At 52.6% G+C, this 26,253-nt stretch overlaps 1 protein-coding gene and 1 long non-coding RNA gene across 4 annotated transcripts; one reads left to right on the top strand and one right to left on the bottom strand.

Annotated features, from left to right (window-relative positions):
* The first annotated feature begins 6,512 nt into the window (after positions 1 to 6,512).
* On the top strand, positions 6,513 to 24,422 carry CADM4 (cell adhesion molecule 4). Of its 2 annotated transcripts, XM_016936084.3 has the most exons (9): positions 6,513 to 6,636; positions 19,013 to 19,159; positions 19,485 to 19,637; positions 19,885 to 20,019; positions 20,515 to 20,679; positions 20,802 to 20,892; positions 21,550 to 21,722; positions 22,558 to 22,686; positions 23,360 to 24,422. In XM_016936084.3, exons 1-9 carry the CDS (start codon positions 6,573 to 6,575, stop codon positions 23,467 to 23,469), a joined length of 1,167 nt encoding a protein of 388 aa, XP_016791573.1. In that variant the 5' UTR covers positions 6,513 to 6,572; the 3' UTR covers positions 23,470 to 24,422. The 2 variants fall into 2 exon arrangements, with proteins under 2 accessions (XP_016791573.1, XP_024207191.2); XM_024351423.3 differs by lacking the exons at positions 22,558 to 22,686; positions 23,360 to 24,422 and adding an exon at positions 21,897 to 21,994 and having other exon boundaries at positions 6,522 to 6,636.
* Positions 12,187 to 19,013, bottom strand: LOC107969753 (uncharacterized). 2 transcript variants are annotated; one of them, XR_008540855.1, is made up of 4 exons: positions 17,818 to 19,013; positions 15,205 to 15,286; positions 14,331 to 15,049; positions 12,187 to 12,691 (listed from the first exon to the last, which is right to left on the bottom strand). It is a non-coding gene; the product is annotated as an uncharacterized LOC107969753 (long non-coding RNA). The 2 variants fall into 2 exon arrangements; XR_008540854.1 differs by having other exon boundaries at positions 14,331 to 15,286.
* Positions 24,423 to 26,253: the final 1,831 nt, after the last annotated feature.

Genomic DNA, 26,253 nt, shown 5'->3' with positions numbered 1-26,253 from the left:
GGCTATATTAGTTTCCTAGGGCTGCCTGTGATAAATTATTACAAACTTTATAAACTAACACATTGTGTGCCTATATCAAAACATCATGGAAGGACAGGCACAGTGGCTCACGCCTGTAGTCCTAGCACTTTGGGAGAGTGAGAAAGGAAGATCTCTTGAGCTCAGGAGTTCAAGATCAGCCTGGGCAACACAGTGAGAACTCATCTCCACTAAAAATAAAAAAAAATTGGCTGGATGTGGTGGGGCATACCTGTGGTCCTAGTTACATGGGAGGCTGAGGCAGGAGGATCCCTTGAGGCCAGGAGGTCAAGGCTGCAGTGAGCCATGATCCCACCACTGTACTCCAGCCTGGGCAACAGAGCCAGACTCTGTCTCCAAAAAAAAAAAAAAAAAAAAACACTAAAACCCAAAACCATATTACATATGTCCTGTAAATATACACAACTATTATGTATTCATAATAATTAAAAATAAAAAATTTAAAACACACACACACAAATCTTACAAGCAAGGTGGCTTAAAACCACAGAAACTTGGCTGGGTTCGGTGGCTCATGCCTGTAATCCCAGCAATTCGGGAGGCTGAGGCGGGCGGATCACGAGGTCAGGAGATCGAGACCATCCTGGCTGACATGATGAAACCCCGTCACTATTAAAAATACAAAAAATTAACCGGGCGTGGTGGTGGGTGCCTGTAGTCCCAGCTACTCGGGAGGCTGAGGCAGGAGAATGGCGTGAACCCGGGAGGCGGAGCTTGCAGTGAGTCGAGATCATGCCACTGCACTCCAGCCTGGGCAACAGAGCGAGACTCCACTCAAAAAAAAAACAAAACACACACACACACACACACACACACAGACAGAAACTTAGGCCAGGTGTGGTGGCTTACACCTGTAATCCCAGCACTTTGGGAGGCCAAGGCAGGCATATCACTTGAGGCCAGGAATTTGAGACCAGCCTGGCCAACACAGTGAAACCCTGTCTCTACTAAAAGTACAAAAAAAAAAAAAAAAAAATAGCCGGCTGTGATGGCGCTCCTCTGTAATTGTAATCCCAGCTACTTGGGAGGCTGAGGCATAAGAATCACTTGAATCTGAGAAGCGGAGTTTGCAGTGAGCCGAGATTGAACCACTGCACTCCAGCCTGGGCAACAGAATGAGCCTCTGTCTAAAAAACACACACACACACACACACACACACTAGAAACTTGTTCTCTCACAGTTCTGAATGCTAAATGTCCAAAACCAAGGTGTTGAAGTCTCAGGGGAAGAGCCACGCTTTTAAAGTGTCAGGGGAAGAGCCATGCTTTTAAAGTCTCCGGGGCTGACACCTGTAATCCCAGCACTTTGGGAGGCCGAGGCGGGTGGGTCACCTGAGGTCAGGAGTTTGAGACCAGCCTGGCCAACAGGGTGAAATCCCATCTCTACTAAAAATGCAAAAACTAGCCAGGCATGGTGGCGGGTGCCTGTAATCTCAGTTACTCGGGAGGCTGAGGCAGGAGAATTGCTGGAACCTGGGAGGCAGAGGTTGCAGTGAGCCGAGATCGCGCCATTGCACTCCAGCTGAGGCTGACAGCAGTGAGACTCAGTCTCAAAAAAAAAAAAAAAAAAAAAGTCTTGGGGGAAGAACCCTTCCTTGCCTCTCCTTTGCTTCTGAGGGACTGCCAGCAATCTTTGCCATTCCTTGGCTTGTAGCTGCATCACTCTAATCCCTACCTCTGTCTTCCAATGTCCACCTTCCCTGGGACTGTGGCTATGTCTCCAAATATCTCTCCTTATAACCCCATATCAATCATTGGATTTAGAGCCCACTCTAACTCAGCATGGAAACATTTAGTCATTAATTCAACTAAATCTGCAAAGACTTTCTGGCCGGGCGCCATGGCTCACACCTATAATTCCAGCACTCTGGGAGGCCGAGGCGGATGAATTGCTTGAGGGTGGCAATTGGAGACCGCCTGGGCAACATGGCAAAACCCCATCTCTACAAAAACTGCAACAATTAGCCGGGTGTGGTGGCGCTTGCCCGTAGTCCCAGTGACTCGGGAGACTGAGGTGGGAGGATCGCTTGAGCCTCGGAGGCAGAGGTTTCAGTGAGCTGAGATTGTGCAACTGAACTCCAGCCTGAGCGACAAAGTGAAACTGTCTCAAAAACAAACAAACAAACAAAAAAAAAACAAGAAAAAAACCCACCTTATTTCCAAATAAAGTCACATGCAAAGATACCAGGGGTTAGAAGTTAATCACATCTGGGCAGGATGCAGTGCCCCATGCCTGTAATCCCAGCACTTTGGGAGGCTGAGGTGGCAGATCATTTGAGGTCAGGAGTTCGAGACCAGCCTGACCAACATGGTGAAACCCCGTCCCTACTGAAAATACAAAAATTAGCTGGGCATGGTGACACGTGCCTATAATCCCAGCTACTTGGGAGGCTGAGGCAGGAGAATCGCTTGAACCCAGGAGGTGAAGGTTACAGTGAGCCGAGATCATGCCACTGCACTCCAGCCTGGGTGACAGAGCGAGACTCAGTCTCGAGCAAACAAAAAAAAAACCAAAAAGTGAATTACATTTGCAAAGATTTTATTTCCAAATAAGGTCACATGTACAGATACCAGGGGCTAGAACTTCAACATATATTTTACTTGGAGGACACTATTCAAAACCCACAACACCAACCACCAGCCTTAGTTAGATATATGGCCCTTGATGCCCCTCCCCTCCATCTCCAGCTGTTCCAGCTAGTTCATTTTTGGCTCCAGTTCATCATGAAGCAGATACACACCAATCCTGCTCCAATTCCTGACTCACAGAATCATAAAATTAAAAGGTTGTTGTTTCACACCACTACGTTCTGGGGTATTTTGTTATTCAGCAATGGTTAAATGGAACAGTAATTTTTGTTTGTTTTTAGCTAACTTTCCCCATTATAATTGCCAGGGAGGGTAAGGCCGTTTATTTACTTGATAATTTATTCCTAGCGCCTGGAATATGGCAGGTGATGAAGAAAGAAAGGAGAGAAGGGACTGGGTGCAATGGCTCTTGCCTGTAATCCCAGCACTTTGGGAGGCCAAGGCAGGAGAACTGCTTGAGCCCAGGAGTTCAGGACCAGCCTGGGCAACATAGCGAGAGACCCTGTCTCTACATAATAAAAAAAAAAAAAAAAGAAAGAAAGAAAGAAAAGAAAAAAGGGAAGGAAGAAAAGACTGCATCTTCTATGGCAACTTACAACAAAAATTGGGCCAGAAGTATATCTCCCATGATGCCCTACAGCAGAGATGAGGCTAAAACGACATTTTCTGAGATGCTCTGTATTATAATTGAGGATAATTTCACCTTTCCCATAATTCCCTACAACATATTGAGGCTAGGACTGCATTGCCTATGAAACTCTATGGCAGAGATTGAAGGTTAGGATTATATATCCCATGATGCCCTACAGTGGGGATCAGAGGATAGAAATACTTATTCCATGATGCCCTCCAGCAGATATTGAGGCTAGGGACAAATTTCTCACATCCTATACCATAGCTTGTGATCAGGACCTCATTGTTAACGGCTCTGAAGTTTTTGTTCAGGAATCTTTGCTTGCAAGAAATAAAATCTGTTTGTGCTGACTTAAGCAAAAACGGTGTTATTGAAAGTTTAGAAACCAGGCAAGAGCTAGGTCTCCGAGTCTCACCAGGGACAGGCAACAATTGAAAACCTGTGTGAAATAAAGGTTGTCTCTCTCTTGCAGAATCTTAATCACCCCAAATATGAATCTGGCCCCAGGGGTATCTGCCAGCCATCTTGCTACAGGAGGGGAGCCATGCATCCTTAGGACAGAGATTGACAGACCTCGCCAAAGCCAGCCATAGAAGGACTTTTTGTTATGTGTGAACCAGTTCTCTTTCTCTCAAACCAGTTGGGTTGCACTTGCTGTCACTTGCACTAAATCCCTAATGGACAGGGTACCCTGATGTAGGAGGGGGACAGGACCACTATTCTATTTATTATTATTATTAATATTATTATTATTTAGACTGAGTCGCTCTCTGTCACCCAGGCTGGAGTGCAGTGGCATGATCTTAGCTCACTGCAACCTCTGCCTCCCAAGTTCAGGGGATTCTCATGCCTCAGCCTTCCGACTAGCTGGGATTACAGGCACGTGCCACCACGCCTTGCTAATTTTTTTTTTTTTTTTTTTTGGTAAAGATGGGGTTTCACCATGTTGGCTGGTTGGCCAGGCTGGTCTCAAACTCCTGACCTCAAGTGATCGGCCCACCTTGGCCTCCCAAAGTGCTGGGATTACAGGTGTGAGCCAACGCGCCCGTCAGGACCACTACTCTTGTGATGTCTTCACATGGAATGGTGGGACTTGAGGATGACAGGTGAGAACCAAACCAACATCTCCCAAGGTTCCCCTTCAGCTGGAGCAGGAGACATCTGTCAGAGCACAGAGTGAGCGGGCCTATTGGCTCCTGCGGGAAAAGGCAACTACTAGTTACCCCTTGGACCAGTATTCCAAAGGCAGATCAAACATTCCTCTCCCATCTAGCAAAAGTCACAGAATGTGAGCCCTGGAAAGAGGATTAGAGACTATCTCTTCCCAAGTCTACAGAAGCTGGGAAGCTGAGGACTGAAAAAGAAGGAAGTTGCTCAGGGCTATGGATCTGGGGACACAGGGGCAGTTAGAAGCTTGGGCTCTCAGGACAGACAGGATTCCTGGAGCCATCGTCCTGGGGACACAGGAGTTGATAGGAGCTTGGACCCTGAGGACAGAGAGGATGCTGGGAGCCATGGTCCTGCTTCACAGGGGTTGATGGGAGCTTGGACCTGAAGGACAGAGAGGATGCTGGGAGCCGTGGTCCTGAGGACACAGGAGTTGATGGGAGCTTGGACCCTGAGGACAGAGAAGACACTGGGAGCCATGGTCCTGGGACACAAGGGTTGATGGTAGCTTTGGTTTTGAGGTCAGAAAGGATACTGGGAGCTGGGTACTGAGGACAGAAAGGGTGTGTGAAGCTGAAGTCCCTTGTGGGACTGGATGTAAAATTTTTTAGTCGGAATAAAAAGTAAGGATTTTCAGCCAGGCATGGTGGCTCACGCCTGTAATCTAGCACTTTGGGAGGCCAGACAGATGGATCACCTGAGGTAAGGAGTTCAAGACCAGCCTGGCCAGCATGGCAAAACTCCGTCTCTACTAAAAATATAAAAATTAGCCAGGCATGGTGGCGGGCGCCTGTAATCTCAGCTACTCGGGAGGCTGAGGCAGGAGAATCACTGGAACCTGGGAGGCAGAGGTTGCAGTGAGTCGAGATCGTGCCACTGCACTCCAGCCTGGGCAACAGAGCGAGACTCCGTCTGGGCCGGGGGGGGGGGGGCGGGGGGAAGGAAAGATGTTCATAATTGGCACTTCTGGACCTCAGTTTGCCTGACAAATGGGCATGAGAGAGGTTGAGGCCTTCTTTCCATGGTTTCTCACTCTTTCTGGGTCCCATAGGTAATGATCCCGCATCAGGTCTACAGGGTGTCACAGAAGTGGGCTCAGGGAAACCCACTCCCAGGAGGGAGAAGGGACCTAAGTCTGGAGGGGTGAGTCAGCCTCAAAGATGGGGAGAGAGGAAGGGCAGAGGCAAATACATGCAGAGAGAGGGAGAGAGGCTGGGGCAGGGAGACAGCAGGGAGGAGAGGGGACGCCAGGGCTTGGAAGGTGTTCACAGGAGCCTCTCCCTCCTGGGACCCAGGATTCAGGCTTCCTTCCAGTTAGTTCACTTTCAGGGGGCCCCTCCCGGAGAATGACGCGGAAACACGGGGTTTTCAGGTCAGGACAGGAGAGAGGGAGGGAGGGCACTGACCCCACCCCACTCCTGAGCCCCAGCCTCGCCCTGCCCTGGGAGATCCTTGACCTGCCTCGACCTCCGGACCCTCCGGACCTCCAGCTGCAGCCTCCCCTGTCCCGGTGGCTCAGCTCACAGCCTCTCGCTAGACTCCAGACACCCACCTGCCCGCAGCACGCCTCTCACACTCACCTTTCCCACGTCGCACTCCCTCCCTTACGCTCCCCCGTCACGCTGGCCACGCTCTCCCTTCGCACACACCGCACCCCACGACGCCCACGCCCCCACCCTCGCACAGCCTCCAGCAACACCCTGCCACCCTCCCCTCCGCGCAGCGCAAGCACCCTGCATGCCAGCAACTCCGCACCCTCGCGCGCAGCACCTGGGCCCGCACGCAGCACCCTCACCCAACACCCTCCATTTCCCGCGCTCACCGAGATCCCCCACCTGCTCCCACGCCGCTGTCGCCCTCCCGCGCACCCCTTCCCGCCCTCCTCACCCCTCTCCTCTCCGGCTTTCGCACCCCGCACCGTTCCCCCACCGTGCCGTCCCCCCCATTGTCTCCGGGCCTCTCCTCCGTCTCCCCCTCCCCTCCCCGGCCCCGGCCCCGGCCCCGGCCCGGCCCCGGCCCCGCCCCGGCCTCGGCGCCCCGCCCCCGGGCGGGCAGGGGGCGGGGCGCGGGGGGCGGGGCGGGCGGCGCGGGCGGTGCAGGTGCCGGGCCGGGAGCGAGCGGCGGCGGCGGCGGCGGCGGCACCATGGGCCGGGCCCGGCGCTTCCAGTGGCCGCTGCTGCTGCTGTGGGCGGCCGCGGCGGGGCCAGGTAGGGTCGGGGGCCGGGGTCGGCCGGCCGGGCTGGGGCGGGGGGCGCGCTGTGGTGACAGCCCGGCAGCCTCGGGGCCGCAGAGGCCGAACAATGCGCGCGGGGCCGGGCCGGGCCCCCTCCCCGGGACAAAGCGCAGCGCGGGCCGGGAGCCGGGAGCGACGAGCGGGGGAGGGGGCGCGGGGCCCGGCCGCCGTGCCGCAGCCCCCCCACCCGCGCAGGCTGGATCCCGGCGGGGACAAAGGGCCCGAGACCCCCCTACACACACAAGTCCGCCCTCCCCAGGCCGGTCCCGCTGTCCTTCTGTCCAGTCTCTGCGTCCCTCTGTCCGCCCGTCTCTGAACACCCCCGTCTGGCTCCTCGTCCCCCTACCCTTGTCCTCTATCCCTCAGTCTCGAAGTCCTGTCCCTCCTTCTGTCTGTCTCCCTCTCTCCTTGCCTCGGTGTTCCTCATCTATTCTGTCTTTGTCCCCTACCTCTGTCCCCTGGTCTCTGTCCCCTTTTCCTGGGTCACTCTGTCCCCTCCATCATCCTGTCTATTCTCTTTCCCCCGGATTTCTGCCCTCCCTCTCTGCCCCTATTCTTGGTCCCTGTCTCTGTCTCGCTGTCACCCTTGTTTTTCTGTCCCTTTTTCTCTGTCCCCTATCTGCCCCATCCCCTTGTCTCTGTCCCCTGTCTTTCTGTCACTCGTTTCTCTAACCCTTTCTGTCACCTGTCTCTTTCCCCCTTCTCTGTCCCACTATCTCCATCCCCGTCTTTCTACTGTGCCTCCTCTCTCTACCCTTACAGCCTCCATCCCGGGATCTCCCATTCCTGTCCTACCTTCCTCCCTCTCTCTATCCCTCTGTGCCCCTGGAGAGGAATTCAGTCAGGCAGGGCATTCTAAAGAGCCCTGGAGGGGAACATCTGTGTGCATGTGTGTGGGGAAGTGAGAATGGGGGACCTTGGCGTGTAGGCACACACGTGGATTCAGCGAATGCCTCTCCAAACCCTGCTCACCCATTCACACACCCAGGCTTGACTCACAGAGAAGCCCCTGTCCAGGACATCCAGGGAGCCATCCACATACCCTCATCACACACTGTGAGAAGCTGGAGACCCCTGAGGTCGGGTGACCCTGAGACTGGGGACAAGGTCAGGAAATGTCACCCACACACACTCTCACACTGTGTAAGTCTTGAACCTGCCACGGGTCACCCCTCCCTGGTGGATAAGGCCACTTTTGGAAGGAACAGAGGATTGGAAGGTGGCTAGGCAGAAGCAGGAGGGCTGGGTGTTCTGCAGAGATTGGTGAGAGGAGTTATAACCAGGTGGCATGGGGCTGGCGGCCTGGGCTTAAATCTTGGCTCTTGCCATTTGCCATCGCAGGCAATGGTAAACACCTCCCTCTCTCCAGGCTTCTGTTTCTCTTTCTGTAAAGTGAGGATGTTGAACTCAGTGACATGAAAGGGAACGCCAGCTCAGACCGTGAAGGGGTTTCTGGCAAGTTGAGTGCGGTTACATGTTCCCCACTCCAGGGTTTGAGGCAGAGCCATCCTCACCTCGGCCAGGATGAGGGGCAAAGCTGTCCTCTCACTGTCTTTCTTTCTTCTCTAGTCTTCTGTGACTGCTTTAGAACTTGCATCATTACCTCCTTTCTTTACAACAGACATGCCACAATTTCCCAGATGAGAACTTTGGTACCTCAGTGACATTTCCATCAATTTTAATTTATCTTTATTTTTTAGGCTAAACACCAGGCTCATAGAATCCTGGAACTAATGAATCCAGTAAATAAAGAACCTGATGGTACTTTAGAATGCTGACATCTACAGGATTCTAGAATCCAGAAGGCTTTAGAATCTTGACACCTTTGAAGTTCTAGAACCGTGATGGTGTTAGCATGCTAGCATCTTGACGTCTTAAAAATCGTGAAATCTTGATGTCTTGGAGTTCCTGGATCTTGACATCTATGACATTTAGAATCCTGACAGCTTAGAATCATCAGACTTTGAATTCTCAGGATCAGAATATAGCTTAAGGTGACCACCCGCCCCGTGCAAAAGCCTTTCTCTGGTGCTTCTGGGAGTTAGGTCTACAGCCCTGTCCCTCGTTTGATTTCCAAGTCACTGCTTCCTGGCACCCTAATCCTCTCTGTAAACTTTCTCTAAAGTAAATAGTATGTGGCTTTTACAAGTAGAAACTGAGCTTGGTGTCATGGGAAGAGCTCTCAGCTGGGAGCTAAGGAACTTGGGTCCAAGCCTTACCCAGGACCCTTTAGTATAATTTTGCATTAGTCCTTGTCCCTCTCTGGGCCTTACTTTCCCCTTCTGTAAAGCATGGGGTAGGAGGCTGTAGCATGTGGTCTTGGAGGGTCCTTCCTGCTCTCCTTTCCATTGGATATTTCTCAGTGGCCTTGGCTACCACATTTTAGGGGGTATCTGTTGTTCCCACATTTCTCTCTTAGTCACTTCTTCCTCTCTCACCTTGCCCAGCCAGCAGGAATCGGGGGAGATGGGGTGCATTTGCGCCATTTTAAAAACATGTTCTCTCTCTCCTGGTTCATTCATCTTCTGAGCATAGCAGAAGATGATGAGATTTATGCCCAAAGAAGAAGGATCCAGGGTGGGCAGAGGAGAGAAAGCAAGAGGGAGGGATGGGTTGCCTGCCCAGGGATGCACCCAGGCAGAAATGGGACCCGCAGCCAGAAACTGGGTAGAACAGAAAGGAGGAGAGGAAACAGATATCCAATACAAAGAAAGAATAGAGAGGCTATTAGGAGTTGAGGGGTCTTGTGGAGGGGGCAGTTGTTGGTCCCTAAATAATGTTTCCTTCCCAGGGTGACTCACTTTTTCCTGCTAAAATTCTGACCAGCCACTCTTGAGAATAGGGGGACCCTCCCTCCATTGTGAGTCACCCCAAGGAACAGGTTTTGGAGGTTTCTATCACTGACCCCCCCACCCACCCACCCACCCATGAGCCAGGCGCCTGTGTCCCCAGAGCCTGGGGGTGGGGGTCAGGTTCTGCAGTGGATTCCAAGACCTTAGACACAGCAGGGCTGGGGCCTAAGGCTGGGTTAATGTCGTGCGAGCCCGGCCTGTCCCCATCTTGGAGAACACAAAGGCAGCTTTCTCTCTCTGGGAGGGGTGGGGGGTGGCCTGGAGACAGTCAGACCCGCCAGCATCCAATGGCCTGTGGCATCAGAACGGAAGCACCCACTGATTTCCGCCTGTGCAGACCCCAGGCCCATAGGGAGCAGGCACGCAGGCTCCTCCGTGGGCACCCAGTGGGGCAAGGGGCAGGTGCTGAGCCTGGGCTCTTCTGGGAAGAGGGGGTGAATAGAGGGCACTGGGGGTGGAGGTTCGGACAGAGGGAGCTCAGTGCAGGCCTGCACCCTTCCCGGAGCAGGAATTCCTCTCGTACCCCACACCCAGGGAGGACCTCTGGGGGACTCCCCACTCCCTGGCTGGGCCTGAGGCCTGGAATCCAGGGAGTCCCGAATATCCCAGGAATGTGGGGGCCACAGCGGGGACTTTGTGTGTGAGGTTGCTGACTCACCCCTACGCCCCCACCTGATGCCTAGGTCCCCAGATGGGAGGGGACAGGATTGAGGAAAGGCAGGACTGTGCTTCTAGGGGTTGAGGACTGGGGAGTTAGAGTCAAAAGTTTTCAGGAGAGGAGGGGCTGGATCTGATGGAGGAGGGGCTGGGGGCCTGGACTCCTGGGTCTGATGGAGGAGGGTCTAGGGGTCTGGACTAATGGGTCTAAAGGAGGAGGGAGCTAGGGTCTTAGACTCCTGGGTCTCAAGGAGGAGGGGGCTGAGGTCTTAGGCTCCTGGGTCCAGGGAGGAGGGGGCTGGGGTCTTAGACTCCTGAGTCTGAGGGAGGAGGGGGCTGGGGTCTTAGACTCCTGAGTCTGAGGGAGGAGGGGGCTGGGGTCTTAGACTCCTGAGTCTGAGGGAGGAGGGGGCTGGGGTCTTAGACTCCTGAGTCTGAGGGAGGAGGGGGCTGGGGTCTTAGACTCCTGAGTCTGAGGGAGGAGGGGGCTGGGGTCTTAGACTCCTGAGTCTGAGGGAGGAGGGGGCTGGGGTCTTAGACTCCTGAGTCTGAGGGAGGAGGGGGCTGGGGTCTTAGACTCCTGAGTCTGAGGGAGGAGGGGGCTGGGGTCTTAGACTCCTGAGTCTGAGGGAGGAGGGGGCTGGGGTCTTAGACTCCTGAGTCTGAGGGAGGAGGGGGCTGGGGTCTTAGACTCCTGAGTCTGAGGGAGGAGGGGGCTGGGGTCTTAGACTCCTGAGTCTGAGGGAGGAGGGGGCTGGGGTCTTAGACTCCTGAGTCTGAGGGAGGAGGGGGCTGGGGTCTTAGACTCCTGAGTCTGAGGGAGGAGGGGCCTGGGGTCTTAGACTCCTGAGTCTGAGGGAGGAGGGGCCTGGGATCTTAGACTCCTGAGTTTGAGGGAGGAGGAGGCTGGGGTCTTAGACTCCTGTTTCTCAGGGAGGAGGAGGCTGGGGTCTTAGACTCCTGGGTTTAAGAGAGGAGAGGGCCGAGGGCTGGAACTCCTGTGTCCGGAAGGAAAAGGGGGCTGGGAGTCCACACTCCTAGGTCTTGAGGGAGGAAGGGATGAGGATACAGACTCCTGGGTCCTGAGGGAGGAAGGGGCTGGAGGCGGGGGATTCCACTCCAGGTTTCTGAGGGAGGAGGGGCTGAGACCCTGACGTCTAGGTCCTGCGAATACAGGCGCCTTCACAAGGCTGAGCTGGGGAAGAATTGACGCTTTGTGCGAGGATGTTCGGACTCCGCCATTGATGGGGGGCTGAGGGGGGTTCAGTCAGGACGCAGGGATGTACCACCTCCCTAAGGGAGGAAGGGGGAAGGAGGCAGGATGCCAGGAGCCCCCTGGGGAGCGGATACAGAGGGGGTGGTGGTGACCTTCCCGGAACTATGACCTTGAGACTCCCTTGGGTATTCGCTGACTCAGGACCCAGGAAGCGCTCCCCCCACCCTGCTTAGTCTCCGTGGAAACATCCACCAGCTGTGTACTCTGGACCCCTGGCTCCTGGGTCCTGAAGGAGGAGGGGGCTGGAGGCCCAGACTCCTGTGTCTAAGCTAGGAGAGGGCTGGGGGCTCTGACTCCTAGGTTTGAAGGAAGGGGCTGCTGACAGCCCAGACTCCTGGGTCCTGATCGAGAAGGGGGCTAGGGGTCTGGATTTCGGGAACCTGAGAGAGGAGGTGGTTGGGGGCTGAATTCCTGGGTCTAAGGCGGAAAGAAGCCGGGGTTCCAGACTCCTGGAACCTGATGGAGGAGGGGCTGGGAGCCTAGACTCCTGGGTCCTGGGAGAGGAGGTAGTTGGGGGCTGGATTCCTGGGTCTTACGCATTACCTGCTCCGCCACTCTTTCCCAAACCCTCCCTGTCCCTTTTTCCAAGCACCATCCCCATGACGACTCCTGGCTGTCAACACAGTTTAAAGGGCCAGTGCCTCAGTCCCCAAAGCTCAGCCCCTCTCTGACCAGAAAGTCCCGCCCCCACCACCCCCAACCCCCCAAACAAAAGCTGCTGAGACATTAATATTCCAGGCACAGACACTGTTGGTTACTGACTCCTCAGGAGGGGGAGGGAGTAAAACAAAAGACCCCCACCCTCACCCCATGTGCACCCTCAAGCAGAGAGCAGGGGATAAATTTGGTGGGGGCAGATCCAGAGGAACCTGATGGCTCCCAGGAGATGGTGAGTTTTGCCACTGACTTGCCTGGGACCCGCTAAGCCTCATTCTCCACATCTGTAAAATGGGGGGGCTAGCACTGAACCAGTCTTGAGGTCCAGGATCTGTGGATAGGCTTCGAGATGTTTTTAAAAGCACCAGAATGTACGTGCCAGTTTTCACATGCATGGGCATGTTTCCGGAGGTTGCACTAAAACAGCCTTGCAGAGAGGGCTCCCTGAGCTTCAGGTGCGGGGCTCATCCTTATGAGGCAGGCACTGGCATCATTCCCATTTTATAGATGGGGCAACTGAGGCTCCGAAAGGTAAGGTCACTTGCCCACAGGTCACACAGATGGCAAGTGGTTGAGCTGGGATCAACCTAGGTGTTTAAGATGAAAATAATGATGTCACAAAGTTGTCGGGCTGAAATGAGATTCTGTCTGGGCCAGCTGCAATGGCTCATGCCTATAATCCCAGCACTTTGGGAGGCCAAGGCAGGGGGATTGCTTGAGCCTAGGAGTTCAAGACCAACCTGGGCAAGATATTGAGACCCCCATCTCTAAAAAAAAAAAAAAAATTTTTTTTTTTTTAATTAGCTGGGCATAGCTACGCACCTCTGTAGTCTTAGCTATTTGGTAGCCTGAGGTGGGAGGATCGCTTGAGCCCACATGTTCAAGGTTGCAGTGAGCCATGATTGCACCACTGCACTCTAGCCTGGGTGACAGAGCGAGACCTTATCTCAAAAAAAGAAAAAAGAAAGAAAGAGAAAGAAAGAAAGAGAGAGAGAAAGAGAGAAAGAAAAAAGAGAGAAGAAAGACGAACAGATATCCCATCTGACACATGTAATTCATGTAGCAAGTTCCCCAGACACTTATCAGGTGCCAAGCACTCTTCTGGGTACTAGGGGTGCAGCAGTAAACCCATTGGATTATATCCCTGCCTTCCTAGAGTATACATTCCAGTCATGGGTGACAAACAGACAGTAAACAAATAAGCAAATTAATCTGATAATTCCAGTGAAATCTTCATAGAAGAAATAAAGCAATGGTGAGGAAATAGCAAGTGTTCTGGGCCAGGTGCAGTGGCTCACGCCTGTAATCCCAGCACTTTGGGAAGCCGAGGCAGGAGGATCCTTTGACCCCAGGAGTTGGAGACCAGCCTGGGCAACATGGAGAATCTGTGTCTCCACAAAAAGCACAAAAATTAGCCAAGTGTGGTGGGAGGAGCCTATAATCTCAGCTACTTAGGAGGCTGAGGTGGGAGGATGGCTTGAGCCCAGGAGTTCGAGGCTGCAGTGAGCCATGATTGCACCACTGCACTCCAGCCTGGGTGACAGAGCAATACCCTGTCTCTTTTTTTTTTTTTTTTTTTGAGACAGAGTCTCTCTCTGTCACCCAGGTTGGAGTGCAGTGGCTCGATCTCGGCTCACTGCAACCTCTGCCTCCCGGGTTCAAGCAATTCTGCCTCAGCCTCCTGAGTAGCCAGGGCTACCACTGCCTAGCTAATTTTTGTATTTTTTTAGTAGAGACGGGGTTTCGCCACGTTGGCCAGGCTGGTCTTGAACTCCTGACCTGAGGTGATCTGCCCGCCTTGGCCTCTCAAAAGTGCTGGTATTACAGGCGTGAGCCACCGCACTGGGCTGACTTTGTCTCTTAAAAGAAAAGAAAGTGTTCTAAAGGTGAAGGGATGAGCAGTGAGGGAAGGCCTCTCTGAGAAGGTACTGATATGATTTGAGACCCAAATGGGAACAGGAGTCAGCCCTGGGAAGATGGGGCTTGGGAGGTGGGGAGAAGAACATTCCAGGCAGAAGGAAGAAAAGGGAAAAGGCCCTGTGGTGGGAGCGAGCTCAGCATGTTTGAGGGACAGCAAGGCTAGCGAGCCCAGAGTGAAGTAAGGTCAGCAAGGGGCCAGGCCATATAGCACCTTGAAGTCCCCGGGAAGGGGTCTCTATTTTATTCTACATGTTACGGGCAGCCCTCGGAGGGTTTTAAGCAGAAAGGTGAATTGATCTGATTTACCTCTTTGAAAAATCGATCCGGCCACTGGGTGGAGAATGGCCCTGGAGGAGGCAGACAGGGATGCAGGCAGACCCACGAGTAGGCTTTTGCAGAGTCCAGGTGAGGGATGATGCTGGATGAGAGTGAGGGTAGGAGAGGCAGACAAAGGTGATGAGATCTGGGATATGTCTTGGAGGTAGAATGGACAGATGTTGCTGATGGAATGGATATTGGGGATGAGGGAAAGGGAGAGAACTTGAATGATTTCTAGGTTTTTGACCTGAGCAACCAGGTGGATGGTGGTGAAATTTTTTGAGATTGAGAAAATTTGGGGAGGAAAATATCTGGGGCAAGGATTGGACATGTTAAGCTTGATATTCCAGGAGGTGCTAGAAAAACCTCAAATAGTGGCTGAAATACCCAAAGTGCTATAGTTTCAGCTACTCATGAAGCTGAGGCAGGAGGACTGCTTGAGCATAAGAGTTTGAGTCCAGCCTAGGCAACATAGTGAGACCTCATCTCTAAAATAAATTAAAAAAATAAAAATACCCAAAGCGTTACACTCAAACATAAAAGAAGTCCAGAAGTAGGAGTTCAGGGTTGTTACAGCAGCTCCACATCTTCACCAGAGACTCAGGAACCTTCCAGCAGCTCCACATCTTCACCAGAGACTCAGGCACCTTCCAGCTCTTGGTTCCGCCATCCCCACTGCTCTTGTCCTCATGGTTCAACATGGCTGCCTAAATTCCACGCATCACACTGTTAGTTCCAGGTGGCACAAAGGTGACTCAGTAGAAAAAGGGTTTGTCCACCTGTTTCAGGAAGTCCTCCCAAAATTGTCATGCAACATTTTGGCTTATATCCAACTGGACAAAATTTTATCAGATGGCTTTACCTTGCTGCAAGGAGACTGAGGAATGCCTTTTTCTGCTGGACATAGTGCAACCATAAAATACAACCACTGTTCTTTTCTTTTACTGAGGAGAAAGGGAAAAATGGATGTCAGAATAGGAAGCCAGAAGTCTCTGTCTCCATTCCCCAGAAATAATCTTTTCTACCCCTCAACTTCCAAATTAGGTTACCTACCCTCTTACAGAAAACATAACACTTTCTTTTCTTTCTTTCTTTTTTTTTTCTTTTTTGAAACGGAGTCTTGCTCTGTTACCCAGGCTGGACTGCAGTGGCGTGATCTTGGCTCACTGCAACCTCCGCCTCCCAGGTTCAAGCGATTCTTATGCCTCAGCCTCCTGAGTAGCTGGAATTACAAGCACCCACTACCACGCCTGGCTAATTTTTGTATTTTTAGTACAGACGGGGTTTCACCATGTTGGTCAGGCTGGTCTCGAACTCCTGACCTTGTGCTCCACCCACCTCGGCCTCCCAAAGTGCTGGGATTACAGGTGTGAGCCACCGTGCCCAGCCACATAACACTTTTGATTACGGTGATTGGTTTCTACCTTCCCATAAATCTTAAAGGGCAGGGACCCCATCTAACTCATCTCTGACTACTCAGCCCCTGAAAACCTACGTGATGCTCAGGAAATACTCCTGAATGAATGCAACCCAGCACCTGAATGTAAAAGACATGGATAGTTATCCAGCACTTAAAGACAAATAGCCAGATCTAATCATGGCATATTCCTGCTTCAAAACCTTCACTGGCCCTTAGGATGAAAGCAAATCTCCTAGGTTGGCATTCGAGGCCCATCACAAGCGGATCTCACAACCCCCTGCCAATGATGGACACTTAATCCAGACAGCCAGGAGTGGATATACAGATTCAGGATACAGAATCAGAGATTTGGACGAAGATTTTGGCACTGCCACTCTTGGCTGTGAACTTGGGCAAGTCATTTCATCTCTGTGGGCCAATTTTCTCACCTATAAAATGGGAATGGGAGCAGGACACGATAGCTCAAGCCTGTAATCCCAGCACTTTGGGAGGCCGAGGCGGGTGGATCACGAGGTCAGGAGTTCCAGACCAGCCTGGCCAAGATGGTGAGACCCCCGTCTTTACTAAAAACACAAAGATTAGCCAAGTGCAGTGGCAGGTGCCTATAATCCCAGCTACTTGGGAGGCTGTGGCAGGAGAATTGCTTGAACCCGGGAGGTGGAGGTTGCAGTGAGCCGAGATTGTACCACTGCACTCTAGCCTGGGCGACAGAGCAAGACAATGTCTCAAAAAAAAAAAAAAAAAAAAAAAAAAAGAAAAGAAAAATGGAAATGGGGGAAAATGGGGATAATAATAGCGCAGGCCGGGCAAAATGGGGATAATAATAGCGCAGGCCGGGCACAGTGGCTCATGCCTGTAATCCCAGCACTTTGGGAGGCCGAAGCAGGCAGTTCACTTGAGCTCGCAAGTTCAAGACCAGCCTGGGCGACAGAGCGAGACTCCGTCTCAAAAAAAAAAAAAAAAACAAAAGTTAGCCAGGTGTGATGTTGTGCACCTGTAGTTCCAGCTACTGGGGAGGCTGAGGTGGGATCACTCGAGCCTGGGAGGCAGACATTGCAGTGAGCTGAGATCATGCCACTGCACTCCAGCCTGACCTTGTCTCAAATTAAAAATAATAATAATAATTGGCCGGGCGCGGTGGGTCGCACCTGTAATCCCTGGACTTTGGGAGGCTGAGGCAGGCGGATCACTTGAGGCCAGGAGTTCGAGACCAGCCAGGCCAATATGGCTAAACTCTGTCTCTACTAAAAATAAAAATTAGCCCGGCATGGTGGTGCATGCCTGTAATTCCAGCTACTTGGGAGGCTGAGGCTGAAGAATCGCTTGAACTTGGGAGGTGGAGGTTTCAATGAGCTGAGATCACACCACTGCACTCCAGCCTGGGCAACAGAGCAAGACTCTGTCCCAAAATAATAATAATAATGATAATAATCATGTCTACCTTACACAGGGATTGTGAGGATTAAAGGTAAGTTATATGGGTAATGCCCTTAGCACAGGGACTAACACTGCAAGTACCTAATAATTGGTAGCTATGGGGGTTATTGTTATTTTGAAGACAACAGATGATGATATTGATGCTGATGATTAGTCTTGGCTTTCAGCTTTCCTAAATGCTTTTCTCTGATGGTGCTAGATTCCCCACCTTGTTTTTCTGATGGATTAATCAGGGTAGGTTAAAGGCTGTAACAGACACCCCTGAAATCTCAATGGCTTAACAAAAAGGTATATTTCTTGCTCATATCACAGTCCTATACAGGCGGGTCATGGGGGACAGTCAGTTAGAGACCCAGGTTCCTTCTGGCTTGTGATTCTGCCCTCCTCTAGGCTCCTTGGAGTCCTCTCTGTTCAGCCAGTGTGAAGGATTATGAGGGAGATGGGTCAGGCTGCAAGAGGTGTTTCTCTTCCACCTACATCCCATTGGCCAGAATTGGTCACATGGCCCCACCTAACTATAAAGGATGCTGGGAAGTATAGCCTAATTATGTATTGTATCAGTTAACTTTAGCAGTAGAACAGATCACCCACAACTTAGGAGCTTAAAACAACCACCACCTTATTTGTTCATGATTCTGGGGTTCAGCAGTTTGGGCTGTATCAGATGGGCAGATCTTTTATTGGTCTCAACTGGGGTCACTTGTGTGGCTGCTGTCAGCTGGTGGGGCAGCTGGGGCTGGATGATCCAGGATGGCCACACTCACACAGCTGGCGATTGGTGCTGGCTGCCGGCTGGGCTTCTCTTTCACCATGATTGTTCATCTGCAAAGACACTAGTCTGGGTATCTTCATGCAACAGTCTTAGGGCAGGAGTGGAAGCTACAAGGCCTCTTCAGGCCTAGGCTCAATATCACTTCTAGCAAATTCTATTGGTCAAAGCAACTCTCAAGGCTTACCCAGACTAGTAGGGGACAAAGTGGCTTCTCAATGGGAGGAATGGCAAAATCAACTTGCAAAGGGCATGTCCAGGGACAGGAGAATATTACGGCTATCTTTGCAAACGGGCTACAACATGTGCCCAGGTGTGAAAGATGAGGCTTGGTGAACACACAGCAGTCTCCCACACCTTGTGAACTCCTGCTTACTCTTTTTTTTCTTTCTTTTTTTTTTTGAGACAGAGTCTCGCTCTGTTGCCCAGGCTGGAGTGCAGTGGCTCCATCTCGCCTCACTGCAACTTCCAACTCCCGGGTTCAAGCGATTCCCCTGCCTCAGCCTCCCGAGTAGCTGGGACTACAGGTGCGCACCACCACACCGAGCTAATTTTTTTTTTTTGTGTATTTTTAGTAGTGACAGGGTTTCACCATGTTGGCCAGGATGGTCTCTATCTCTTGACCTTGTGATCCGCCCACCTCGGCCTCTCAAAGTGCTGGGATTACAGGCATGAGCCACCGCGCTCAGCCTCCTGCTTACTCTTTAAGATCCAGATCCAATGGAGCTTTCTTGCAGAGCCCTCTCTGGCTACCCGTCTCTCTAGGCAGTTCTATAATAGTCTCCCCTTGCTCTGGGCTCCTAGTGTGCCCTGTGCTGCCCTCATTAGAGCATATTCTACTAAATCTTGACTGCAGCTCTTTTAGAGTAGGGAGCAGATTTCCTCCCTGTCCTGGACTCTAGCCTGCAGGAAATGTTCAGTGCAATGGAATGAATGAGGGGAAAGAGAGGGATTGCAGGTTTGGATGGGGAAGAGGGAGAAAGAAAAAATTGAATTGCAGCTCTCAGTAAGTCTTCTATCCTGTCTCTTTGTCTAATCGTCCAGGGGCAGGACAGGAAGTACAGACAGAGAACGTGACAGTGGCTGAGGGTGGGGTGGCTGAGATCACCTGCCGTCTGCACCAGTATGATGGGTCCATAGTTGTCATCCAGAACCCAGCCCGGCAGACCCTCTTCTTCAATGGCACCCGTGGTGAGTGCTGGGGACCAGACTCAGGAGTCTTAAAGGAAGAGAGGGCTGGGGCCCAGACTCCCATGTCCTGAAAGAGGACACACCTGAGAGTTTGGTCTCCTGGGTCTCGGAGAAGAAACGGCTGGGGTCCCGGACTGCTGGTCCTGCAGGCAGGAGGACTTGAATAATGCTGGGTCCTCAAGGGAGTAAATAGTTGGACACCTCAGACTCATAGATATGGCTGGAGAAAAGAGGCAGAGGGCTGGACTCTAAGCTCCTGTCGGATGGGTGGGACTTGTGAGGCCAGGACTCCCGAAATTCACACCTTCCCCCTCACTCTCTCTAGCCTTGAAGGATGAGCGTTTCCAGCTTGAGGAGTTCTCCCCACGCCGGGTGCGGATCCGGCTCTCAGATGCCCGCCTGGAGGACGAGGGGGGCTATTTCTGCCAGCTCTACACAGAAGACACCCACCACCAGATTGCCACGCTCACGGTACTAGGTAACGCCCTCCCCCTTGTCGGACGCATCCTCTCCTCCTTTCTTCTCTGCTTCTCTCTTCTCCTGAGACTTTCAGACCATGGCTATTTTTAACATCCTGGATGGGCATCTGGCTCCTGACCTCTCCCCTTTGACCCCTGCCACCCGGGACCCTGGTTCCCTATGGTCACTGGGAACCGGCAGCTCGATCGCTTTGAGCCCACGTTCGTGCCTTCTTTAACCCCTTACTTCCCTTCTCCCTGCGTCAGTGGCCCCAGAGAATCCTGTGGTGGAGGTCCGGGAGCAGGCGGTAGAGGGCGGCGAGGTGGAGCTCAGCTGCCTCGTTCCGCGGTCCCGTCCGGCTGCCACCCTGCGCTGGTACCGGGACCGCAAGGAGCTGAAAGGTACCCTGGGCCGAGTGCTGACAAGGGATGGGGAGGAGGTGGGACTTAGGAGAGGTTGTTTATATGTGGAGAGGAGCCACAGGTTTTCACAGACACTGGACATTCAATATGTAGTGGTTGATGTCGAGCGCGGTGGCTCACGCCTGTAATCCTAGCACTTTGGGAGGCTGAGATGGGAGGATTGCTTGAGGTCACGAGTTCAACCTGCCCAACATTGTGAGACCCTGTCTCTAAGTATATATATAAATTTATGTTTTTATATATATAGCAATTAAATGGATTGATAGACGAGAAAGCATGAGCGTGAAAGAGGGAAGAGCTTTGGGAGGAGGCACGTGGGCTTGGTTAGGAGAGGGGCGTAGCTTGGAGGACAAGAGGCGGGGCCTGTGGGTAAGGGGTGGAGCTTGGCAAATAGCCTGCTTTGGCGTTGGCTCGGGTGGGTGGGTGGATGGAGCCGGAATTGTGGCCTGACAGTGTCTGACCGGGGTGTGGCAGGAGTGAGCAGCAGCCAGGAAAATGGCAAGGTCTGGAGCGTGGCAAGCACAGTACGGTTTCGTGTGGACCGTAAGGACGACGGTGGTATCATCATCTGCGAGGCGCAGAACCAGGCGCTGCCCTCCGGACACAGCAAGCAGACGCAGTACGTGCTGGATGTGCAGTGTAAGTGACCGGCGGGCCAGGACCCAAGGGATCCCAACGCCAGCCACCCGCACCCGCGAGGGTCCCCCTTGTCCCGCGTGATGGCTTGGAAACTACTCTCTCCTCTTACTTTTGCCTAACAGACTCCCCCACGGCCCGGATTCATGCCTCCCAAGCTGTGGTGAGGGAGGGAGACACGCTGGTGTTGACGTGTGCTGTCACGGGGAACCCCAGGTGAGCTCTGGGGGCCTCCTGCGTCCTCAGGAGGAGAAAGCTGGGGACCTGGAAGAACAGGGACCAGGGACTTGGACTCCTGGGTCCTAAGGAGGAGAGAGCTGAGGACCTGGACAAACAGGGAGCTAGGACCTGGATTCCTGGGTCCTGAGGAGGAGAGAGCTGGGGACCTGGACGAATAGGGATCTGGGACCTGGACTCCTGGATCCTGAGGGAGGAGGAATCTGGAGGCTCAGACTCCCCAATACTGAAGCTGTGCAGCCTCAGACTCCCGGTTGCTGAGGATGGAATGGCGTGGGAGGGCTAGAATTATTATTATTATTATTATTTTTTAATTGTAGTGACGGGGTCTCCCTGTGTTGCCCAGGCTGGTCTGGAACTGCTGGCCTTAAGCAATCCTCCCGTCTCAGCCTCCTAAAGTGCTGGGATTGCAGGCATAAGCCACCATGTTCAGCCTGGGCTAGAATTCCTGAGACCTTGGTGATGGGTGGAAGTAGGCCCAGGACTGTTGGTTTTCCAGAAAGGAAAGAGATAGCAGGAAGCCTCTTATTTGGAGGTCCCTGCGGGATGAGAGTTGCATGTCTAGATTCTTGACAAGTCAGAATTCGGTGCTGGCACCTGGGTTCCTAACTCTCACTATACTTTATCCCCACCCAGGCCAAACCAGATCCGCTGGAACCGCGGGAATGAGTCTTTGCCGGAGAGGGCGGAGGCCGTGGGAGAGACGCTCACGCTGCCGGGTCTGGTATCCGCGGATAACGGCACCTACACTTGCGAGGCGTCCAATAAGCACGGCCATGCGAGGGCGCTCTACGTACTTGTGGTCTACGGTGAGAGCAGGCTGCGGCCGACTGAGGGCGGGGGCGGGGCGCCAGGTGGCGGGGGCGGGGCTTGAGCAAAGAGGCCACATAACTCAGGGGTTCGGCAGCCAACAGAGTTCTTGTTGTTTTGGGACCAGACTGGCCCGCGGGGCTCAAATTCGGGTTGGCTGCATTCTATTGCAGGTAACCGAACCTGTCTGCGCCTCAGTTTACCCATCAGTAAAGTGGAAATAAACAATAGCACCTATATAACAAGGCTGTTGTGAAGATTATGTGAACTAAATATGTAAGGTGGTTGGAATGGGCTCTAGCACACAGCTGTTCTGTGTTTAGCTCTATGACGGTGGGGCAGAAATTTTGGTAGTTGGGTCCAGCACTTTAAATACTTGGAGCGTTTTAGACAAGGTGGGAAGGGACTTGGACCTGTTTCTTGGACTCTGTTTCTTAGTGGAGGAAGAAACTTGAGTCAAAAGAAAAGGGATGGCTGGGTGCGGTCGCTCACGCCTCTAATCCCAGTACTTTGGGAGGCCTAGGCCGGAGGATCGCTTGAGCCCAGGAGTTTAAGATCAGCCTGGGCCACATAGCGAGACCCCCGTCTCTGCAAAAGAAAACAAGAAAAAGAAAAGGAAAATGTAACATGACTCAGGGGAGGGGTCGGGCAGTGTACAAACCAACAAGCCTCTGGAAAGAGAAGAGACTACAAGGTGGCAGTAATTTTTGAGGGGTGTGGCACATAAAAGGGCACGGTTAGACGTGTGCAGAATGGCTTAAAAGCTTGGCAGCGATGGGGCCAGACTGGGACCGTCCTCTGATGACCTGGTCCTGTGCCCTGTCCCTCTGGCAGACCCTGGTGCGGTGGTAGAGGCTCAGACGTCGGTTCCCTATGCCATTGTGGGCGGCATCCTGGCGCTGCTGGTGTTTCTGATCATATGTGTGCTAGTGGGCATGGTCTGGTGCTCGGTACGGCAGAAGGGTGAGTGGGACGGGGCCTGGACTCTACGGTTGGTTGGTTGTAGGGCTCGGAAAGAGGCGGGGCCTAGAGCCAGGGTAACGAGAGGGCGGAGCCTAGGCTCTGGATTCCAAATCCCGCCGCACCGGGGGCGGAGATGACAAAGGGGGCGGGGCTTTCGGCACAATACTCGAAAAGGGGTAGAATTTAGAAGCTGAATTAAAAGCATAGATTTGCGGGTGGGCGCGGTGGCTCACGCCTGTAATCCCAGCACACTGGGAGGCCAAGGCGGATAAAGCACTTGAGAAGCCAGGAGTTCGAGACCAGCCTGGGCACCATGGCGAAGCCCCTTTTCTACTAAAAATACAAAAAAATAGGGAAAAAAAGAGCATGGATTTGAATAAAACAATTTATTTTCCTAATTGCTGAATTCGCTGGGAGCAGGGCAAGGAAATACCTCCAAGAGAAAGGATAAGGGTGGCACTTTCGGTGAGCTTTTGGAGTCTTCCTAATTCTGCTTTTACCTCTTTCTCTGCCACTGTTTACCTCTTTCTCTGCCTCTCCCTGTGTGTTCCGTTTCTCCCTCTTCCTTCGCCTGGCATGTGTCATGTCTGTCTCCCTCTTCCCCTATACTTCTGTCCAACTCCTGGATCCACAAATATGTCCCCCCTGCCCCGGGGGTCTGTCACCCCCTCAGGTTCCTATCTGACCCACGAAGCCAGTGGCTTGGATGAACAGGGAGAAGCAAGAGAAGCCTTCCTCAATGGCAGCGACGGACACAAGAGGAAAGAGGAATTCTTCATCTGACCCTATCCCCACCCCAGGCCTAGGCCTGGGCCTGGGCTGGGGTCCCCCCCCCTGCCAGCTGCAAGGAACCAGCAAAGACATTTACCAGAGTCTGGGATGGTGGGCTTCTCCCCCCACCACTAACACCTCAGACGCTTGGGCAGGGATGGGGGTGTTGGATGCCTGGATCTCTGTAAGGGCCTGAAGTGAGGGCCCAGAGGTCTGGGTCCCCCAGGGGGCAGGGGCCAAAGGTCCAGACCCCCCAAGTCCAGTGAGGGCAGTAGGGATTGGGTTGGGGGAAGATAACTGGGGGAAGGCCAGGGCCCCTAGGCTACAAAACCAGGTCTTGTGGGGAGGGGGTCAGTTTCTGGGAAGGGGGGGGCAGGGAAGGGGAACACAGATTTCTTTGGGGGTCCTAGACCCCATGCCAGCCATTGTAAGAGTTCCACAGAGCTCTGGGCACTTCTTTGCAAAGCCATGTTTGCACGGTGGGGGGATGGGTGGGGGGAGGGCGTGGAAATAGGGATTCTGTGTCTTTGTGTCATAACTTTGATGGGGGCAGTGAGGGAGACAGCCCAAACCCTTTTCTCCAATCCCCCTTCCCCAGGTTCCTGGGCTCCCCTTCTCTCTACCTTCTCCCCCAACGTCTGTCCCATCCATATTTGTCTCTCTGTCCACCCACTCCTGGGGGGGCCTTCCCCATCTCTCCTCCAGGCCCCCCGGGGAGGGGGAAAGGAGTTTGGGGAGGATTCGTGGTCTTTATGGTTTTATATATAATATATTAAAAAATCAAAAGTCTGTATGAAAATATCAGATTGCACCCCCCTCTCCCCATTCCTGGCTTTTGCCCCCTTTTTCTTGTTAAAAAACAAAAAACAAAAAACCACACACACATTTTGTACGGGGCGGGGAGGGGAATGGGGAGGGGGTTTGGCAATCTCACTAACCACCATTAAACTGAGGAGAGAACAAGTGTTTGGGGTGGCTGTGTGTCTGTCCTGCTGTCAAGGGCTGTACCATTGGGAGGGGAACTAAGGGAGAGGGGAGGGAGGAGTGTGATGGTTGCTGGTGGACAGTATAGGCCAGGAGAAGGTCCTGACCTCACTGAGGGTACCTCGACCTCCCCAGAAACCTGGGTTTGGCCACTTCTTCAGCCAAATAGTCACAGTCTTGTCTTTTTGATAGCGACTGAGCTACCCCATTCCATGGCCCGAACCCTTACCCTGGCTTCCCCCTACCCCAGACATTAGTCTCCAAGGGAACTCTGAATTAAAGTTAAACTCTCAAAACCTTTGCCTAGCTCCCCATCACCTTTAGACCAAGTCAAAGCTCTTTAGTCTGGCATCCCAGGCCTCTCATTCATTCATGTACATTTTAGATGTATTATTCTAACTTTAAAAAATAACCTCTTACGATGTGCCAGGTGCTGCTCAAAGTTCTAGAGTCCATGGTGAATAAAACAGGCAAATGTTAGGTGTTAAAGACAGCGCTACACTAATCCAAAATCTGATCCTGCTCTAAGCATTGAGAACCCAAAGTGAAAAAGGGCGACTCCATTCTTACCCTCATGAAGCTTTCATGAGGAAAACACTCAAAACAAGGAAGCAAAGAAAGTTCAGATTGTGATAAGAACTATTAATATAAATGCAGAGTATGGTGATGTGGTATGCCATTGTCATTATGGAAAACTTCAAACCCACAGGAGTAGACAGGACAATAACGTCCCATGTACTCTTTTTTTTTTTTTTTTTTTTTTTTTTTTGAGACGAAGTCTCGCTCTGTCGCCCAGGCTGGAGTGCAGTAGCGCGATCTCGGATCACTGCAAGCTCCGCCTCCCGTGTTCACGCCATTCTCCTGCCTCAGCCTCCCGAGTAGCTGGGACGACAGGCGCCTGCCACCACGCCCGGCTTTTTTTTTTTTCTTTTTGTATTTTTAGTAGAAATGGTCTAGGATGGCCAGGATGGTCTCGAGCTCCTGACGTGATCCGCTCGCCTCGGCCTCCCAAAGTGCTGGGATTACAGGCGAGACCCAGAGTCTCGCTGGGTGGCCCAGGCTGGAGTGTAGTGGCTCAATCTCGACTAAATGCAACCTCTGCCTCCAGGGTTCAAGTGATCTTCGTGCCTCAGCCTCCCAAGTAGCAAGGATTACAGGCACCCCCCATAACCCCTGGCTAATTTTTGTACTTTTAATAGAGGCAGGGTTTCACCATGTTGCCCAGGCTGGTCTCAAGCTCCTGACCTCAGGTGATACACCAGCCTCGGCCTCCCAAAGTGCTGGGATTACGGGCGTGAGCCACCGCGCCCAGCCCCATGTACTCTTCATGCCAGTTACAACCACCACCAACTCATGGCCAATCCCGATTTATCCATAACTCCAGTCAAATGTGTAAGTGCTATTATGGAGAGATCAGGAAAAGCCTCTCAGATTGACATCTGTACCAAGATATGAACGGTGAGCAGAAGAGTAGGTATTCAAAGGTCAGAGGGAAAAGCATTTTCAGGCGGAGGGAACGGCAAGAGCAAAGGCCCGAGCTGGTAAAGAGTTTGGGGTAAGGTGGAGCTGGACAGAAGTGGAGGGAGGAGGAAGTAGGTGGAGTCAGAAAGATAAGCACGGCCAGACCAGGTGTATAGCCGAGGCCATGATAAAGATTTTTGGATTTTTTTTTTCCTAATGGGATCCCTTTGGGGGAGTTTTAAGCCAGAATGTGACAAAGTCACTTACAGGAAGACTGGAATGTAGCCATAGTTGAACTCTAACATTGTCTATAGGACCATTTCCCATCTCCAGTTCGGTTCTAGGCATACT

Source organism: Pan troglodytes, chromosome 20 (assembly GCF_028858775.2).
Source record: "Pan troglodytes isolate AG18354 chromosome 20, NHGRI_mPanTro3-v2.0_pri, whole genome shotgun sequence".
In the NCBI taxonomy this organism is placed as follows: domain Eukaryota; kingdom Metazoa; phylum Chordata; class Mammalia; order Primates; family Hominidae; genus Pan; species Pan troglodytes.
This window is presented reverse-complemented; position numbering and strand designations above follow the sequence as displayed.

What these genes read in the sequence shown, in the direction of transcription:
- CADM4 (XM_016936084.3), top strand. Translation starts at nt 6,573, where the DNA reads ATGGGCCGGGCCCGGCGCTTCCAGTGGCCGCTGCTGCTGCTGTGGGCG. An exon ending in TGCCACGCTCACGGTACTAG is followed by an intron (nt 19,638 to 19,884) that starts GTAACGCCCTCC and finishes TCCCTGCGTCAG; the next exon opens with TGGCCCCAGAGAATCCTGTG. An exon ending in GCTGTCACGGGGAACCCCAG is followed by an intron (nt 20,893 to 21,549) that starts GTGAGCTCTGGG and finishes ATCCCCACCCAG; the next exon opens with GCCAAACCAGATCCGCTGGA.